Source organism: Oppia nitens, unplaced genomic scaffold (genome assembly GCF_028296485.1).
Source record: "Oppia nitens isolate AA-2021 unplaced genomic scaffold, nextdenovo-longstitch-racon4-pilon3 scaffold24_pilon_pilon_pilon, whole genome shotgun sequence".
Classification (NCBI taxonomy): Eukaryota; Metazoa; Arthropoda; class Arachnida; order Sarcoptiformes; family Oppiidae; genus Oppia; species Oppia nitens.
This window is the reverse complement of record NW_026533204.1, coordinates 315,539-334,642: the sequence shown is the minus strand read 5'-3', so window position 1 is coordinate 334,642 and position 19,104 is coordinate 315,539. Positions and strand designations below refer to the sequence as shown.

Genomic DNA, 19,104 nt, shown 5'->3' with positions numbered 1-19,104 from the left:
GGGAGAAAAAGCAGCGAATTATACAATAATTTTTGGTATTTAAAATCTAATGATTTTTTTAATAAACATTTTTTCCAAAATATAATAAATTAACTATTTTTTAAATTAAGTTAAATTAAATTTAATAATTATTTTTTTGTTTCTGTATTAGTTGTAAAATTAACTAAAAAAATACATTAATATGAGACTAAAATCTAGACTAAAAAATATACAGTATTGATAACCCATTTAATTTGAGCGCAATTAACAATAACATCAACACAATTAACAATAACAATAATGTGATATAAGTTTAATAATAACTAAAAAAAATAAAATTAATTAAATGTATAGTTTATAAATACAAATTAATTAAAAAATTTGACTAAATTATCTGTTTAGGAAACTAGTTATTTATAATTATAATTATTTTTTGTATTAATAATTATTAAATTGTTTTTAATTAATTATTTATTTATGACTTTGAATTATTTGTGGCGCCAACGGTGGCGGCAATTGGTGTTCATCTATTGATAATTGACTTTCCAGTGCTATTTGAGCACTATTTCGTTGACGACCACTGCYGTCACCACCATTAGTAGGCTCACTGTTAGTAATTGAATCACTGGCCTCTAAATTAGTACTATATTTATCGGCGGACACATCGCTGTTGTCCAACAAATCAATGAGAATTCCGTCCGAATGTATAACACATCCCTTAAAATGTTCGGGAATTAAGCAAATGTCCAATTCGGCCGGCAATGAATACACGTTGGGAACAATTGGCTTAAGATATTTTGACGTTTTTCTTAACATATCGTCTCTAAACTCATTGATACTCTCGGAAAGCTCTTTCAGTTGCGCTTCCGATTTCGTTTGTCTATCCTTGAGATCGGCAATCAATGCCTTATTGGAGTCCATTATACGGAATGCTTCGCACAAAAATGTCGAYTGTTGATAAGCACCGGGCGGTTGTGCCTCACCAGTCATATAACTCTGAAACTCTTGGTCGCCCATATTTAGAGAATCGGCGGTCAAGTTCTCAATGAACGACGTGGCACAGCACAGGTTAGTAAAATAATAGCCGGCCTCACCGGACATCAATCGCGATGGTGTACTGAATCGGGTGATCAGTTTGATGTTGGACTGAAGCAATGGCGGATTAGCTTTGATAACAATGAACACCAGTGCCGGCAGAAATTGGTCAGCACTGACCGGTTCCTGTGAGTTGACTTGAAGTAATTTAAAAATAGTTTTACTACAGTTCATAATGCARTCCAACTTTTCCAGCGGAACCTGTTTCGAGTCCATCTCAATGGCTTCGGTTATTGCTTTGTCGACAAGATCTTTGATCTGTGGATGACGTAAATTGATGTCGACATCCAAATGCTGTGCCATAATCCAGTTCAGCGAACGAATCCGTTTTTGAAGCGCCAAATCGCGTTCCTCTTCTTCGTGTTGAATCCGTGTGAACAACATTTGGTACAATTGTTGCATCAGATAGCGTTCGGTAAAGTCAACTAACTGGTCAATCTGTTCACCGCTAGCTTCCCGATAAAACGGGTTACTCGTGAACCGTGTGTTCATCGACTGGTAAAAGTCGTGTATGGTTTCAGACATTTCTTCGATAGTCACCTTATTCTGTATTTTGTTAATCTTATCTACAATGCGGCTGATCTGTCGTTTGATGTCATGGATGGCGGCTTCGCGTAAAAATTTGGCCACAACTTCTTCGCCGAGCGAAAGCGTATCAAACGAAAACAATTGGCGATCGGTCCACGACTGAAGAGCCTGAGTGGCTGATGAAGGCGTCGACGGTGTACTACTCTTAGACTCGCGAAAAGTGGCCGCTCTTTTGAATATCGATTTCAATGTCTTACTCTTCTTGTCCGACTGTTGTCTCTTCTTCTCCTCGAACTTCGTAAACGTCGGTAATGATGGCGATGTTGACGACGATGTGGTCGATGGYGTGGATTGTGTCGAACTGTTTGTCGACGAAGGTTTCGATGATGACTTTGACGATGAAAAAGAGGCCGAAAGTGATAGCATTTCAGGTGAAATCCATTTGTTTATCGGCGACATCACTGACGAGGCATAAGACGACCGACTATTATTGTCGGTCTTTTGGTCGGGTGTTTTCGCGTCTACTTTTCGTTGTTCTGCCCGAAAACATTTTGAACAAAGTCCGCGCCACTCGGGATTGCCGTAAAAGCCACAGCCCTTGCGACACATAATGTCTTGGCTGTCAAAATGCGGTCCCTTTCGGGTCTGCGACAGCGATCGGGCGGCCATCCGCTGTTGATGTCGTTCGTCACTGTTATCATCCAGCAGTCGATCGTCGTCCAYATTGTCGTCCCGTCGGTGTTGATATCGTCGACGATGACTGTGACCACTACTACCACCACTACTACTACTACTGCTGTTGTTGTCGGGCGTTGCAGTCGGCGACCAATTGGTGGATAAATAACCGCTGTTTGTGTTGTCATTCATATCTCACACAAAAATAATCAAAACATATGATTTGAATCAAACAAAAAACAAATTCAAATCATTTGATTAGATATTTACTTATAGTTTGCGTTTTCATGTAAAACAATGTATAATAAAACACATATTTTTGCAATCAATCAATGAATGTGTTGTTTATTATTATTATTACTGTTTTTATGTGTTTTTAATGTACAATAATATTGAAATCCGTTTCAAAATTGTAAACATTTGAACAAAAAAAATATTTGTGTCAAAAAATCTATGATATATTAAACAGTATTATATGTTTAAAATGTTGTTAATTATAATTTRTTAAATAATTTACTGTTGTTTTATTATTTAATTTATTTAAATGTCTTTTTCATTAAAAAAAATGTTTAAAACTACTGTAGAATATACMTGTAGTAGTAATACATTAATGATTATGTATTTTCATTTTCATTAACACAGAGGAAAAAATACTTGAAATCATTGTATTATTATTTTGTATTATTATTATTAAAAAAACATTACATAATGTGTTGAATAATACAGTAATAATAATAATCACAACATTGATAGCTAAATACATATTACATTTATATGTGTTYTAGTATTCAAACACAACGTTACACTGTTGTAGTTGTTATACAAATTAATATTRAATATATTTCCAAATAAATATTAATTTAATTTAACTATTAGAGATAARTGATTTTTTTWAAATTGTTGTAAAATTAAATTAATACATTATTTATCTATAATTTATATAATATTAGTTGTAYATCAATAGGATAAAGATATCAATTTCTATATATAGTATATTTAATATAAACTTTTTAAACAGTTTATGTGCACATAATAACTGTCCCTAATTTAACAGAATAATAAAATTTTTATAGTGTTATAATAATTTTTATTACAATGTATTTATAATACAGTAATTTTCTATTTACTTTTGGATAGTTTATAAAATATAATATCTATGTTATTAATCCGATTAGTTCTAATATAATAATAATAATAATAAATAAAACTTAATTATGATTTTTTGATACAATTGTTAATATGTTTGATAAATTGACGTACAGTAGGTCATCATGTGGTATCATATTGACCATAATTACCAATTGATCCGTACAGTGATGATTGGGTTTAATTAGCAATTGATAAAATTTTGAATACACCTGCTGCAAATTGTTGCTGATACAATTCAATGTATTTAACAAATTGTCCATGTTGACACTGTCATTATGTTCACATTTATTTAGCGCTACAATCATATAAAAATTATATATAAATAAATTTTAAAAAATTAAATTAATCATAATAAATAATATTACATATGTTAGTTGATTATTATTGACGTACAATATTAATTACAAATATATTCTTGGATACTATATTGAATATTTAAAAAATAATAATTATTTATTTAATATATGATATATTAATTAAAAACTATTGAAACCTTTTCTAGAAATTTACTAATAATTTATTCAAAGTTATCTTATGCTTTCTGTCATATAAAAACACATAACAATCATAGGGTATCATATGCTGTACCTTAGATTATTCCGAACCCATATAACTATAATTAAATTTACATATTTTTAATTAAAATTAGTGACCGAATAATCATTAGTTAACGACTAACGGCATTAGTAATAATATTGTGATTACAACAATTGCAACAACGACAACAAAATTAATTTTCTAATTACTCTATAAATATAACATTATTTGTATAATTTTTCTAAAAGATAAAACAAAAAATAAAATACTATATATTAAAGAGTGTTTCACTCGTATAAAACCAATAGATTATTTAGTAATAACTTTTGATAGGATTGAGATATTTTAATGAAATTTTTAGATAATAAAACTTTTCAAATATTTCTATATCTGTTGATGTGTTCATATGTCATAACCGTAACAATGGTTTGTCCGCATCGCGCGATTTAACTAAAAATAGCTTTTCATTCGTATAAAACCAGTCGCGAGACGTATAAGAAATCAATACTTTTTCTATCAATGTTTTTCATTATTGAAATGGATTTAATAGACATTTATGTAATTTTTTGTGCATACATTAGTACATATGTATAACCAATTAAAACTAATCTATTGGTTTTATACGAGTGAAACACTCTTTAATATATTTTATTTTTTTAAATTTTATTTTTTGTCTTATCTTTTAGAAAAATTATACAAATAATGTTATATTTATAGAGCAATTAGAAAATTAATTTTTTTATCGTTGTTGCAATTGTTATAATCACAATATTATTACTAATGCCGTTAGTCGTTAACTAATGATTATTCGGTCACTAATTTTAATTAAAAATATGTAAATTTAATTATAGTTATATGGGTTCACTATACATAGTTAAACATTTAAAGTAATAAATTATATATAACTTTTGTTTATAGAAAATAACAATATTTTTATTTTATTTATATTATTAATTTACTAATATTTCAAGAAATTTACAAATTTATAAATTATTTATCTAATAATAAAATTAAACAAATGTTAACTGAGTTGACACTAAAGTAATGGTTGAATCTATAATAAGTTTTTTGTTTCCAAAAAGTGTTGGTATAAATGATATATCAATAGTTTGATTGTCATATTTGTTGATTTCATACACAAAGTGATCCATAGATCTAATACATTGATCATTGATTGAATGAATGATATCCGTATCAAACAAATTAGATCTAAAAAACATGAGTTAAGTATTAATTTTTTATGTTTTATAATAAATTTAATGGGCAAATAAAATATTAAAAAATAACTACAAAATAATATATATATTTTTTACATACGTTTCATCAAAATTGAGAAACTTAGTCACTATATAACAGCCGCGTGATTGCCACTTGAAATGCATACCTAATCTGATCGCCCGGTGCTCAGAGAGTCGTCTTAATTGTTGACTTTCTCGAAATAAGTGGGCATTTTCCAGAAATTCTATATTTAGTATTTTTTTAATAAATTAAAACTACATTTTTTGGTTTTAATATTTAAAACTTACTATTGATATAATCGCCTGAAATGGCAAATCTTTGCGAACCGTTTTCGACAATACAGTTCATACAACACAACTGTCCATTTGATACATCGATTAGTGGTCCGCCAGAAAACCCCGAATATATTGGCACACAGTGTTCAATGTATACCATTCCCGGTGAACACGAATAAAAGTATGACATATTATGATCGGTTAGATAGACACTGGCGGGACTTATAATAATACCAGTACACAAATTATAGTCATTGGTTGCATAGCCAAGTGATAGCATATGATCGCCAAATGATGGAAACGATTGCAAGATTTGATAATTAGTTATCAAATTTTTATTATTATTTGTAAACTTAATGAGTGCTAAATCCAGTTTCGGGTCGACATAGACTACCCGTCCCAATAATGACCATCCGTTACCGATAATATCGACAATTTTGTTGACAGTTTCGACCAAATGATAGTTAGTGACAACATTAGCTGTCAGATCGTCGACACTGACAATACAACCGCTACCGCGATAACTGTGCCGACAATCRACGCCAGCAATACATATACAAACAAAACTGTCCATTAATTTACTGATTAGTTGTTTGTCTATAACAGCATCRCTGTTGTTAACCATTACTGATGTTGTATAACATGTCTTTACATACTTGTAATGTCGATACAATTGTTGGTAACAATCAATAAAACAATATTTTAATTGTCTTTGTRTCAAATAATTATGATTTATTGATAACATTAATARTTTAGATATTATAGAAATCATTAATCAAAGTTTTATATCAATWYACTATTAAAACAATTATACATAGTTTGCATCAATTATAATAATTCACTAATTAATGATATTTTTWTAAAAGTTTGTTTTTTATTTCAATTTATCTCGTGGTTTATAATATTAAAAAATAATCTAATAAATTATAATAATTAGTAATAATATAATATAAAATAATCTCTTAACKGGTSTTAATGTAATTATCTKRCCAATCATAATAGTAAATAACCCAGATCASAATACTATAAAGYATTGCCAKAAACAAACTTTTTTGGCATAAAATTATATGTTCSCAYGTTAATATAAATTTGTAATTAAAAATAAATAATAACATCATATTAAATGAACAAATTTGATAAAATTTTCAYGACATAGTGTGAAGCAAATTATATTTTTATTATATGATTAAAAAGACAAAAAATGGGATTTGGGGGAAGGAGTAGGGGTAGATAGATCTTGAGGTTATATATACAAATAYAAAATAWTMCAWGTCTCGGGTCAAGGGTTAAAAAWTTATTSATAATTAAAATATAAATTTGATTATATCTATGTATTTAYTAGTTTTCTGTACAATACTGTCAATAGATATCTAATAAAAGTTTAGTAAAACACTGTCTGATATCATCACTAAAGTGCAGACCATTGACACTGCAATCATCACAATCAGAGACCAATTGTTTGGCAATAGTTTGTGATAAAAAACTCGGCGATTGTTTTAAGTCGTGTAACAAACACTTCTTCGATGAGTTCAACACTTTTGCACAACTCTTCTTATCCGATGATTTGTTCACCAATTCTCCGACGAGTTGTCGCAGAAGACAATCAATTTTGTGAATAACATTATTCTTGACTCTGTATTAAGCCTTTGTCTCAACTGTTCCTCTATTGGCAATCGAATAGTCTGATCKACAACTGGTTCGCCGATCGCATCGGTAATGAATTCAATCAATGAGTCGTCGATTTTGTGATCAATAGTTGTGTCAGCTCTAAGAAAATAAGTTTTCTGTTCGAACGGTTCGGCCGACGGTTGCGGACATTCAAAGCGTTCAGACATTCGTACGATAACATCGTCGGGCAATCGTTTGTCTTCATCTCTAAGTCGGTTACTATTGAGTGACAATTCCAGTGAAGTGTTGATCATAATTATAGCGAAACCCAATGATAGCTCTTTGCATGTCTGGTACCACTCGTAACGCATACTCTTGTAGTAAAGATTGTCGTCAATAATAATAACAAATTTTTTATTGTCCGCTGAAGTTGTTTGTCTTCGCCATTGATTGATAACAGTTTGGTTGCACTCGTAAATGATGTCTAACAGTGTCATAACATCTTCAGTGTCTTCATGGGTCAAGAGTTGATCATTTTGTGTCAATTTACGGACAAAAAGTTTGGTTGCAATCACTATATKACGTCTGAATTGCCGCCAAATGCCGTTCAGATGTATATGAAAGGACTGATCCTTAACTGACATCAAGTCGTCCACTGATATCTTAAACGTRAAGAAGTTGTTGTTGTTGTCGGGCGAGTRATACACGTTTGACCCGATAGTAATCGATCGGTGGACCAGACTATTGGCCAGTCGAGACTTACCGATGGCCGGTARGCCACAGATCAATAGTAGACATCCATTTGCAGTCATTTATTAAATAAAGTTATGWTTGAWTTAATGTAATGTTTGAYAACATTATTAAAACTATTATTAGTAACTCAATAGATGGCAATAAATAATATTTATTACTATTTTTTATTATTCTGGCATTTATTAAGTTTTATAAATATTATAAAAGTTTTTTATGTATTGATTTTTTTATAGATATTTAAAACAATAATTATTTTTAACACAATTTTATTGCAATTAAATGTATAACTTAAATACAAAGACCTAMCGAACCTTTTTATCTGTCCATCAATTTCTAAACCATTGGTCATCTATTACCTGATCAATAGTAAGCCTTATCTCTGGGTCCATATCTGACATACCTYTCAATAGTTGAATAAAATCAAAACTGTCGACTTTCATACCCRTCGCCCGAACAAAGYCCTGAAGTAYCTGTGGATTGAGTATACCTAAGACAGTGCGTTGGATCTGATAGTGGYTAAGATGGCCRCCAAGTGTGTCGCATACGCATAACCCGAGTGAATATATGTCGCACGGTTTGGGATCATACGGTTCAGTCATTTGAGTCCTCCTCCCACTGCCATTGGTTTTGTTGTTGTTGTTGTTGAATGTGATATTAATTAATGAATTTATAGATGAATATAAACAAAATTTTCTTTTAATATTTTACTTATTTTTATGTGATTTCTTGGTTAAAACAAAGTTTAAGCCCGTAAAAGAAAATTTAGTTTTTTCAACAGAAAATATTTAATTAAGACATAAAAAACATATATCCATCAAAATTATTGCGCGGAAACACCTAAAACCCAACTAAAACCTAACCTAAATACCTGAGCTCTCATAATATAATTATATACTAATTATAACAAAAATTAATATTAATAAACATAAGCGCGTGAATAAAATTAACATTTATAACTTTGCTAATAAAATAGTATTGTTGTCATTTCTTTATAATACTTTTAAAAACAACTAGTTGTCCACGCGGAACATAACCATCTAATTTTATAAAATTTATAAATTAATTGAATAATATGATTTAAAAACATAAATCCAATATATGAATGTCAGGTTATATTACAAACACTGATTCGGTAACCCAGTACTGTATAAATTAGATTAGGTTTACTTTGAAAATTAGGTTAGGTTGCGGATCGAACACCAGGTTAGGTAACGGAGCAAACACTAATACATTAGGTTAGGTTAAGTTAACATTTGTGTAATACCATTATAATTAGGTTAAGGTTGCGGATCGAACACCAGGTTAGGTAACGGAGCGAACACTAATATATTAGGTTAGGTTAAGTTAACATTTGTGTAATACCATTATTATTAGGTTAAGGTTGCGGATCGAACACCAGGTTAGGTAACGGAGCGAACACTAATATATTAGGTTAGGTTAAGTTAACATTTGTGTAATACCATTATTATTAGGTTAAGGTTGCGGATCGAACACCAGGTTAGGTAACATTACAAACACTGATTCGGTAACCCAGTACTGTATAGGTTTGGTTAAATTAGTATTGAATATTAGATTAGGTTGCGAGGACATTGACAGATAAATTCATACATACATACAAACATTTTTAACTTTTATAGTCGTATAGATAATAATATTGTTTATTATACAGGTATAGACATTGATAACAATATTCACGCGCTTTATGTTTATTTATATTAATTTTTGTTATAATTAGTGTATTATTTTGTTATGTGAGCTCAGGTATTTAGATTTAATTTTAGTTAGGTTTTAGGTTTTTCCGCGCAATATTTTTGATCAATATATGTTTATTAGGACCTAATTAATTGTTTTCTGTTGAAAAAAATTAATTTTCTCGTACGGGCTTAAACTTTGGTTAGGCCGATTTCTTTTATAAATTATTAGATTAGATGTTATTCAATGTTAAAAATATTGTCCGATTATTATCTGGTCAACCATACTATAAAATCAATTAAAWAATCATTATATTATTAATTACAAGTTTTTCATAATCATTATTAAATAAATAAATCTYGTGTTAGTTTATATTAGTTAAAACARCAMTTTTTTTGCAAACCTTTATAATTAATAATCATTACTTTAATAAATATTTTTTTAATGAATATCTCGAGATTTATATTTAGCGTCAATAGTATTGTTTAACAAATAATTATAATTAAATCAATTACTGTTCATTTATYAATATTGTTGTGTATTATATTCGGTAACAAAATACAAATATATTACGAATGATTTGTCTGACAAATATAAATAAATAAAAACAATTTGTTCACTGATTAGTAGATTTTAATTAGTAGTATCAGTGAAAATGTGTGAAGAAATCCATATGAAAACAATCAACAAAACTGTGGCCAACASTACTGAAAAAGAAGTGCCGTTTTGTCGCATCTGTTTTGAAGACAAATCTGCGGGTCGTTTAAAATCATTTTGTGATTGTCGCGGATCTGTCGGTAGTGTTCACCACAAATGTATGGAAAAGTGGTTTCTTGTCAGTCATATTGATCGATGCGAGTTATGCGGCACTCAAATGGATGTTAAGTTGGTTTACGGATGTTTTATCGACTGGATCTGCCATTTCCGTAATCTCCGGTTCCTATTGTTGGACATCCTATCGTTTGCCACAATCATACCATTATTTATTCGTTCACAATATTTGTTGAGTTGCATAACGTGGCAAAAGACTACACTTATGGTAACTGTTGTCATAAATATCGGTATATTCATAATAATGCTGTTGTTATTCASTATTGTCTCCATTTGGCTCTTCTTCGTCTGTATCGATCATCACATTAAGTCATACATAGACTGTACAAACACCAGAAGAGTTGTCATCAAACGGATTAAATCACAAAATCAACAACAATTGACTGTCAGTGATATTAGTGGTGGTAATCAACAACAACAACAACAACAACAACACAGAAATAATATGTTGATTCGTGTCCTCTCTTTCTTTCGGTTTTCAGTTCAGCCGACAAATAGTATAGATTTAGTATAGAGTTTGAATAAATTTATTAAAGTTTTTAGTACTTATTTTTTTAGTATGTATTTTAAATTATTCAGTTTATTGAATATTATTATTGTATATTTATTATTTTACATTAAATTATTTATCGCTTTTTTTAAATAATAATCTTATAATTATACTGTAGTAAGATTCATTGAATTTAGCACTTACTCTGTGTATATAACATTTGAAATTTTTTTTATATTTAAATTTAATATATTTATAATACAAATAAATTTTTATTACCAGTATAATTTGTTTTGACATTTATTTGTCACAGTTTTGAGATTCAGTGATTCATTTAATGGCAATAAACTATAAAATACTATAAAAATTGAATTAATTGAAATATATTATAAAATACATCAATACTTACATTAATATGCAGTTTATCAAGATTTTCAATGAAAATATACAGTATTATTTGAGATACAGGAAGTTTAGATTAGATTTATATAATATAAACATGTAATCTATACTTTACTTTTCATCCCTACCACTGAAACTTAAAATCTATTTAATGTTTGTTTTTTGTAAATTGTTCAATACATACAAATTTCGTTGTTCACACTTATTGTTATAAAGTTAATTCAAAACTAACACATAAAATAACTATTTAAAAAATAATAACATTAATAAAAATATAAATTACATTTACTGAACTAAAAAAAACATGCATAATAAAAATAATAATAATACCTACCATTCCTACTTAGCATTCCTACCTACCATTGCTTACCTGCTTACGGTGATTCCYGAAACCATTGACAATTAATTACTTGATCGATGGTAGGCCGTAGGTTTGGGTCGTCGGTAAGCATCCAATAGACCATATTGACAAACTTGTATGTTTTAACTGGTAGTTTAGGACTGGCACGTCTACTGGTTATTTGAAGCATCTGATTGGGATTTTTTACCTTTTTAATAGCTGCCATGGCTTCACTTTGACGATTTTTGCCGATCAAGGTTTCACAAATAGTCAATCCAAGACTGTAAATGTCGCACTTAAATGTGTCTACCGGTGCCGCCCTAGTAGCTGTGAATAGTTCCGGTGCAGCAAACGTACGGGTACCTGCAAAATAGCCAATTTGATTATTTGTTACCGATAGGCCATAATCAGATAGCTTGTATGTAGTGGTATTAGTAGTCGAATGGAATTTGAATAGGATGTTAGCCGTCTTGATATCCATGTGCGCAATGCCCCTATTGTGCAGATACTGGAGTCCCATCGAGACCTGTTTGAACCATTGTTTGGCGTGAGATTCAGAAAGTTCACTCTGATTTAGTAAAGATCTCAGACAATTGGTACACAACTCCATGAAGTGCAGGTGTCGGACATATGGGAACTGTGTTGTCTGATCCATAACATGGAAGGCATCCTCTGAGTGCACAAGGTTTTCGTGGTCCAGACTTCTGTGCAGATCATACTCTTCCATCATTTGTTTGACGGCCTGTTGTGGCGTACGATTGCGTTTGAATTTATCAATCGATAGTATTTTGACGGCCATTTCATACTGTGTATAGTCAGTCTTACCGGTTCTGTCGGACAGTGGTTGAGATAGACGACACTTCCATACTGTACCAAAACCTCCGGCGCCGAGTATACGTATAAATGTAATACCTTTATCAGTGCACTGCTTTAACTCTGTAGCGGGCAGTGCCTGTCCCGATGGTATCTGTTGGGTATATTGTGTGCCTACCTTACCCCACGAGCCAAATCTGTTCAACAAATCTACATATGGATCAACTGATTTGATTGGATTAGCAGTACTAGAAGTCCACCACCAACTGGATGATGATTTGTTCTTTTGATGTGATGATGATTTTGGTTGTCGTCTGCTTTGTCTATTAGCTATATTGTACGGATTGGGACGTTTGAAATAGGATCTATTCATTGTCTACCTAACAGTGCTTTATTAACCGTATATCATATACAATATATCTATATAGCCTATATAGCTTCTGGATGTACGAGACGGACCTRTTCGCTCTCAATGATGTTTTTCGAGTTATTGGMAACAATTAAAACTAAAATTATTTTATTTTCAATTTTAWACTTAAATATAAAAAGTACATTATATTGAATATTGAATTTAATAGTAAATTGATAACAATTAACAAATAAAAAAAAATATTTTTAAAATAAAAATCAATTGGTTAAGGAATTTAGTATTGATCTGTTTAATTGTATAAAGCAGACAACAAAAYATTGGAGTTATGTCCAAAAAGAGTCCATCCGATGATAAAAACAACAATAATAATGTAAAGGTCAAAGAAATTGTTGATCTGACCAAAGATACCAAGAGATGTCCTTGGCTTTAGTTACCTTAGGGGGGCTTCGCTTTTAATATTGGTTTTATATGCTATACTATTATATTGATAATACCCTTATATTTGGGTTAGTTTGGGGTTAGGTTGGGTGGGGTGTGTGAGGTGAGGAAGTGGTGATGGTATGGGATGAAGTGGGGTTAGGATGTGTTGAAAGTTTGGATGGTTTGCTATGTTTTAATGTATTTATATTAGTATTTGTTTTTTTAATTGAATAAGTTTAGTTCATTTCACGCGCTAATAGTTAAATCAATRCATTTAATAGTGTTTTATTGAATGCGACAAATAATGTATAATAGCGAAGCACCCAAAGATAACCGAAGCCATGTCCTATTTGTCGGACACTTTTGTCCAACCGTTGGCTAACTGACACCTGTATGCATGAGTTCTGCTATGAATGTCTTCATCGTTGGTCTGTTAACAACTGCCTCTAAGGTGGCTTCGGTTACATTAGAGGACTTCGCTTTTAACATTATTATCGCCTTCAATAAAACACTGCATTGATTGACACTAAATGCATTGATTTAACTACAGTATTAGCGCGTGAAATCAACTAAATTTATTCGGCTTAAAATATATATTATAGATATATTATAGACAGCCATCAAAAAAAGTATTATTTTTATGCAGTTATACATATATAAAATTTTAGTTTGGTATAAATGTATTTTATAAGGACTCACATTGTTGATATTTACTTATATTACAGTTTAGTTTAGGTTAGTTTAGTAAGGTTAGGTTAGGTGAGTCCTTATAAAATACATTTATTCCTTTAGTTTTATTATTTAATTCAATTAAAAAACAAATACTTTAAAACATAGCAAACCACACTAACTTTCACCACATCCTAACCCCACTCCATCCCATCACCACTTCCTAACCCCCAAACTAATCCAAATATAAGGGTATTATCAATATAATGGTATAACATATAAAACGATATTAAAAGCGAAGCCCCCCTAAGGTAACTGAAACCGAAATATCATTTACAATATATTATCTGATAATCAATATGATAGCCAACCGGTAGCAGAATATGTCATTGAAGTGCAACACATTGTTAACGAACGAAACAGTTTTGGTATACTGTATGGTATAACGCATTTGTTGTTCAAGTTTTAAACGCTATTAAAATCATAATTTAATAAGTTTTTCATAAGAGAAACAGCGATAAAAAATCTGAATATGTAACCCATTTGTTGTTGAAATTTCACGCGCGCTGTTATAACCATTAAGTTATGACAAGTTTATGCTATTTTATTASTTTAGGTTAGGTTATGGTGAGTAAAGATGGTTAGGGAGTGGTGTGTGTGGGARGGGAGGAACGGGAAATCAGAGTTGGTATCTAAAGATTGTTAAATTGTCATTTTTAATGCGTTTAAAATTTCAACAACAAATGGGTTACATATGCCGAAGCTGTTCCGATATTTCTATAGGTTTGCCGACAGATTGGACACCGATTGTTGTTAACACACCAAACATTTGTCACAAATTCTTTTACTTCATGTCGTCAATTCTGTCCGAAATCATAATATCCAACAAAGAAACAGAACTATATATACATTTAATACTATTAACAATGAGATCAATACTATGACCAAAACGACAGTAGGCGACAAACAAATGAAAGATTCAACAAATTGAGAGCAGAGTCCACAGCTTTACATACGACTATCGAAACTGGATCTACAGTAGATATCAGTGCTCTCAATGAGATAATTAATGACGATTATATGGATCAGATCAGGTGACAACTGCACTCAATGGCAGAGTAACCAACATTAGTGTAACACTCCAAGTGAGAGAAGTCCGAGTCATAGATAATAATGCAGATGAAAGAGTTGTTGAAAACATTTCGGTGGACAACAATCAATCAGATGAGTCTGTAAACAATGATTCGCATGAAGAAGACAATGATTCTGGCAATGAATCTGAAAATCACGAATCAAAACAACAACTCTTTTGACGGACAATCGGACAGCAATAGTCCGAAGAGTATAATATATATATTGAAATAATGGTTGAAAGAAGACATACATATATTAAAAATATATATTACTGTAATTAGTTTTTGTCTAATAAAATAAATTATATGTCAATTGTGTTATTTAAAAATTACAATTATTCATACATTCAAAAAGTCGGTAATTACCCGTCTCAGACTATTTTCATTGATTACCCGAACCTATTATTAATATTATATTATTATTATTATTAATTAACCTAGAGAAAAATATAATAATTAAAATTACAGTGCAGTATATACTGTAGTCTATTAGAATTTTTAGTATATATATAGATTTTTTGTTGTATAATTGTATGCTTTTTAAATAATATTTAATAATTTTAGTAAATGAATATTAAATTATTTTTTGTAATCAATTTGTATATTTTCCAATAACTTTTAAAAATCGCTCCCTTTCCYTGTAGTAGGCTATACAGATAATATGTCCAAAAGCACAGGCGGGCGTGTTATCAACGCCTAAAGTAAGTTTGCGCATAAGTTAAGGTAAAGCTTAAGTGATAAAAACTAGTTTTAAAGTGAAAAGTGTGTTATGAAAACACATGAGTGTGTCATATAAATAAATATTTAAAGTATATGATACACATACCTAATTTAAGTATAGTGGTTAGTATCCCCGACTGTCAAGCGGAAGACATTAAAATGTCATTTATTTTATTGGATGCCATCGATGAAGACATCGGTGATCACATGGACAGGAGACCACGAAGGTTCCGCGACCGCCAAAATCCTCTCGAGACGATGTCAGACATAGAATGTGTCCAAAGATATCGTCTCGATCGCCAAGGAGTACACAATATATGTGTGCTCCTCAACGAAGAACTTCAGCGGCCAACAAAGCGGTCGCAATCACTGCCCGTTGTGGTGCAGGTTTGCGCGGCGCTCCGTTTTTTTGCGCAGGGCGCATTTTTTCGGGCCACAGGTGACACGATAGGCATTAGCACTAAATCAATGTCACTTGTGGTCCATAATGTGGCCGAAGGTTTGGCCAAACGTTTTCGGGACTACATTAAGTTCCCGGAAACTAATGAATTGAGGGAAATAAAACAAGGTTTTTATTCCCTCAACGGTTTTCCGGGAATAATTGGTGCCATAGACGGCACCCATATCCCGATATTGGCCCCACCGGGAGAAGTGGAACCGTCGTACGTTAATCGAAAAGGATTTCATTCGATTAACGTACAGGCAGTGGTCGACTCCACTCTCCGGTTTACAGACCTTGTGGCCAATTATCCGGGACGAGTCCACGACTCCTTTATATGGAGAAACTGTGGACTCAAACAAAAGTTAGATCAAGTCCCGGATATTGGTTGGTTGTTGGGCGACTCTGGATACCCTCTTGAGCCGCATTTGATGACGCCGTTTACCAACCCAACGACGCCATCACAGGTTAATTATAACCTGGCGCACACCAAAACCCGCAATGTGGTAGAGCGGGCTTTTGGTGTGCTCAAAATGCGGTTCCGCTGTCTTGATTGGACGGCAGGGAAAATGATGTTCCGGCCAAAGAGGGCTGTTAATGTCATCATTGCCTGTTTTGTTCTCCATAATATAGCACAAAAAATGCATTTTTATGGAGAACAAGCAGTTGGTCATGAAGATGACACAACTAATGATGACTTGCCCTACAATAGTGGAACCGCTAATCGCGGTTTAGAAATAAGGGCTAATTTACTGTCTTATTTTTAGTTATTTATTATTATTATTATTATTATTATTATTATTATTATTATTATTATTATTATTATTATTATTATTATTATTATTATTATTACTAATTAAATAAATTAAATAAAAAATAGTTTTAAATTTTTTTAATTAAATATAATACAAAAAATATCAATAATAAAAATAGTTTTATAATTAATTAATTAAATAAATTATTTAATTGTTTTTCTTGTTCGGCTAAATCTAAACCTTTTGTTTGCAAGTCCTTGATTAGGACTTGGAGTTTGAGCCGTTTAATTGCCAACATTTTGCGGCTCAACTCAACTTTTTGTTGCTCAATATTGAGCAATTCTTCGGCATGTGTTGATGTGACCTTTTGACTGCCGATATTCTCTTGGAATAACTTTTTTCGTTTAATTCCAAGAGATTTCGGTGTCTTTTGGTCACAAGTCTCCGATTGTGACACAATTGCCTCATCAACCATATGAGATACAACTATCTCTAATGACTCTGAATTAGTTTCGATAACGGAACTGTCTGTCCCAGTATCCATTATTCCCGAAACTAATTCAGGGTTCATTAGTGATAGAAGTACCTCTTCGTGTGGTTCGAGGCTTGTATCACATGGAGGACCACCCCCAGTAGCCGCTTTATATTTTTTAATTTTGGCGGCTTTTGCTCGGGTTTTGGTCTTCTGGTCTTCAAGTTTTTTCTTGACTTGTTTTAAATCCCGACGACCAGCAAATCCTACGGCATTAATCTCGTTGACCAACTCTTGATATGCCGCTTGTTTTTTGGCCATTGTAAGCGATGGATTAAACTATAAATAAAAAATATTAGCGGTCACAACGCAAGGTACTAACCACTATACGACTTACCTTTCCGTCGATGATATTGGCTTTTTGTCGGTATCCATCGATGAGAGCTTCAATTTCTTTTAATGTCCAATTGGGCGCTCTTAGAGATGTTTTTGTGTCCATAGTTTTACAACTTTTTAAAAATAATTATTTAAAAACACATGCGCTAAACTGCGTGAATAGTTTGCGTTTAAGTGGAGTCCGCGAACTTTACGGTAACGCGGCTCTCACATAACTTACGTGTACACGTAAACTTATACTTAAGTGAACACTTTATAATAACATCCACCCCAGGTATGTTACCACTGATAGCAGAAAATATACGTATGAATGATCTTGGTACGTAGAAATGTAATTTTTAGTTATAAAACACATAATTACATGTAGTGACATCTAGTGTCATATATTATAACATTCAACTGAGCGGTTCATATGTAATATGGCTGACAGTGTTGACAACGTGTGCAGTCATTAACAAGTGGTATACATTATCAAGTACTGTATCATAAGTATAAAATGCTCACTAATTGTTGTTTTAATTGTTATAACAGTACTAAATAGATATCTCATGCCGTATACTATTATCAAGTTTTGTTTTGGTTACATTGGATGTCGTCTACTACAGTGAACTGAGCGGTTCAAACTGTTAGCCATTCACGCTATTGTTGTACATATAATGGTGAGATATGTGAGATATTTTTAACCATTAATAGCAAATACATATAAACACCCACTAATTGTTGTTTTAATTGTTATGACAGTACTAAATAGTTTTCTCATGTTGTATCAAGCAATGGATATGTTAGACATCGGGTCGTCTACTACAGTGAACTGAGCGGTTCAAACTGTTAGGCATTTATGCTATTAATATACATTATATGTATAAGTACTCACTAATTGTTTTAATTGTTATTACAGTACTAAATATATCTCATGCCGTATTGACTACTCAACGATATATCAAGTAATGGATATATTAGATATTGGATGTCGTCGACTAGTGAACTAAGCGGTTAAATTGCAAACTGTAATTAGTTGTTAGAACCGCTCAGTTCACACTAATTGTATATTTTTTCAACTATATGTAACTTTTTTATGCTATTTAATTTGACATCTTAATCATTAAATAAAATAATTTATTATATATTTTTTGGTGTATTATTTATATTATATTTATGTTAATGGTGTATACTGTATGTATGTATTAGTATCAGTCCATCTAGACGTGTAAAACAAGGGTCATTCAAATGTAATGTTGATTGTCTAAAATTCGGCACGTTTGTATGTGATATATAGCTACATATAAACGTGATATTTGTATGAGTGACATGGCTAAGCCAATCA

At 31.3% G+C, this 19,104-nt stretch overlaps 6 protein-coding genes and 1 long non-coding RNA gene across 8 annotated transcripts; 3 read left to right on the top strand and 4 right to left on the bottom strand.

The window, feature by feature from the left end:
• Window positions 1-450: 450 nt before the first annotated feature.
• On the bottom strand, window positions 451-2,611 carry LOC128954026 (rab5 GDP/GTP exchange factor-like). The gene has a single exon (XM_054299590.1). The coding sequence runs from the start codon at window positions 2,467-2,469 to the stop codon at window positions 451-453; it is 2,019 nt and encodes a 672-aa protein (XP_054155565.1). The 5' UTR covers window positions 2,470-2,611.
• A 1,409-nt stretch (window positions 2,612-4,020) lies between these two features.
• On the bottom strand, window positions 4,021-6,102 carry LOC128954024 (serine protease HTRA1-like). The gene is made up of 3 exons (XM_054299589.1): window positions 5,490-6,102; window positions 5,281-5,425; window positions 4,021-4,039 (listed from the first exon to the last, which is right to left on the bottom strand). The coding sequence occupies exons 1-3, from the start codon at window positions 6,100-6,102 to the stop codon at window positions 4,021-4,023; spliced, it is 777 nt and encodes a 258-aa protein (XP_054155564.1).
• A 660-nt stretch (window positions 6,103-6,762) lies between these two features.
• On the bottom strand, window positions 6,763-7,912 carry LOC128953943 (L-seryl-tRNA(Sec) kinase-like). Its single transcript, XM_054299490.1, has one exon. The coding sequence runs from the start codon at window positions 7,895-7,897 to the stop codon at window positions 7,046-7,048; it is 852 nt and encodes a 283-aa protein (XP_054155465.1). The 5' UTR covers window positions 7,898-7,912; the 3' UTR covers window positions 6,763-7,045.
• Window positions 7,913-10,185: 2,273 nt separating this feature from the next.
• LOC128954023 (E3 ubiquitin-protein ligase MARCHF2-like) lies at window positions 10,186-10,875 on the top strand. The gene has a single exon (XM_054299588.1). It carries the CDS (start codon window positions 10,186-10,188, stop codon window positions 10,873-10,875), a length of 690 nt encoding a protein of 229 aa, XP_054155563.1.
• Window positions 10,876-11,627: 752 nt separating this feature from the next.
• Window positions 11,628-12,779, bottom strand: LOC128954022 (probable serine/threonine-protein kinase fhkB). The gene has a single exon (XM_054299587.1). It carries the CDS (start codon window positions 12,777-12,779, stop codon window positions 11,628-11,630), a length of 1,152 nt encoding a protein of 383 aa, XP_054155562.1.
• Window positions 12,780-15,877: 3,098 nt separating this feature from the next.
• LOC128954020 (putative nuclease HARBI1) lies at window positions 15,878-16,924 on the top strand. Its single transcript, XM_054299586.1, has one exon. The coding sequence runs from the start codon at window positions 15,878-15,880 to the stop codon at window positions 16,922-16,924; it is 1,047 nt and encodes a 348-aa protein (XP_054155561.1).
• Window positions 16,925-18,186: 1,262 nt separating this feature from the next.
• Window positions 18,187-18,806, top strand: LOC128953952 (uncharacterized). 2 transcript variants are annotated; one of them, XR_008484472.1, is made up of 4 exons: window positions 18,187-18,255; window positions 18,312-18,439; window positions 18,522-18,607; window positions 18,679-18,806. It is a non-coding gene; the product is annotated as an uncharacterized LOC128953952 (long non-coding RNA). The 2 variants fall into 2 exon arrangements; XR_008484473.1 differs by having other exon boundaries at window positions 18,312-18,448.
• The last annotated feature ends 298 nt before the right edge of the window (window positions 18,807-19,104 follow it).

Coding starts and splice junctions, on each gene's coding strand:
- LOC128954020 (XM_054299586.1), top strand. CDS start 15,878: ATGTCATTTATTTTATTGGATGCCATCGATGAAGACATCGGTGATCAC.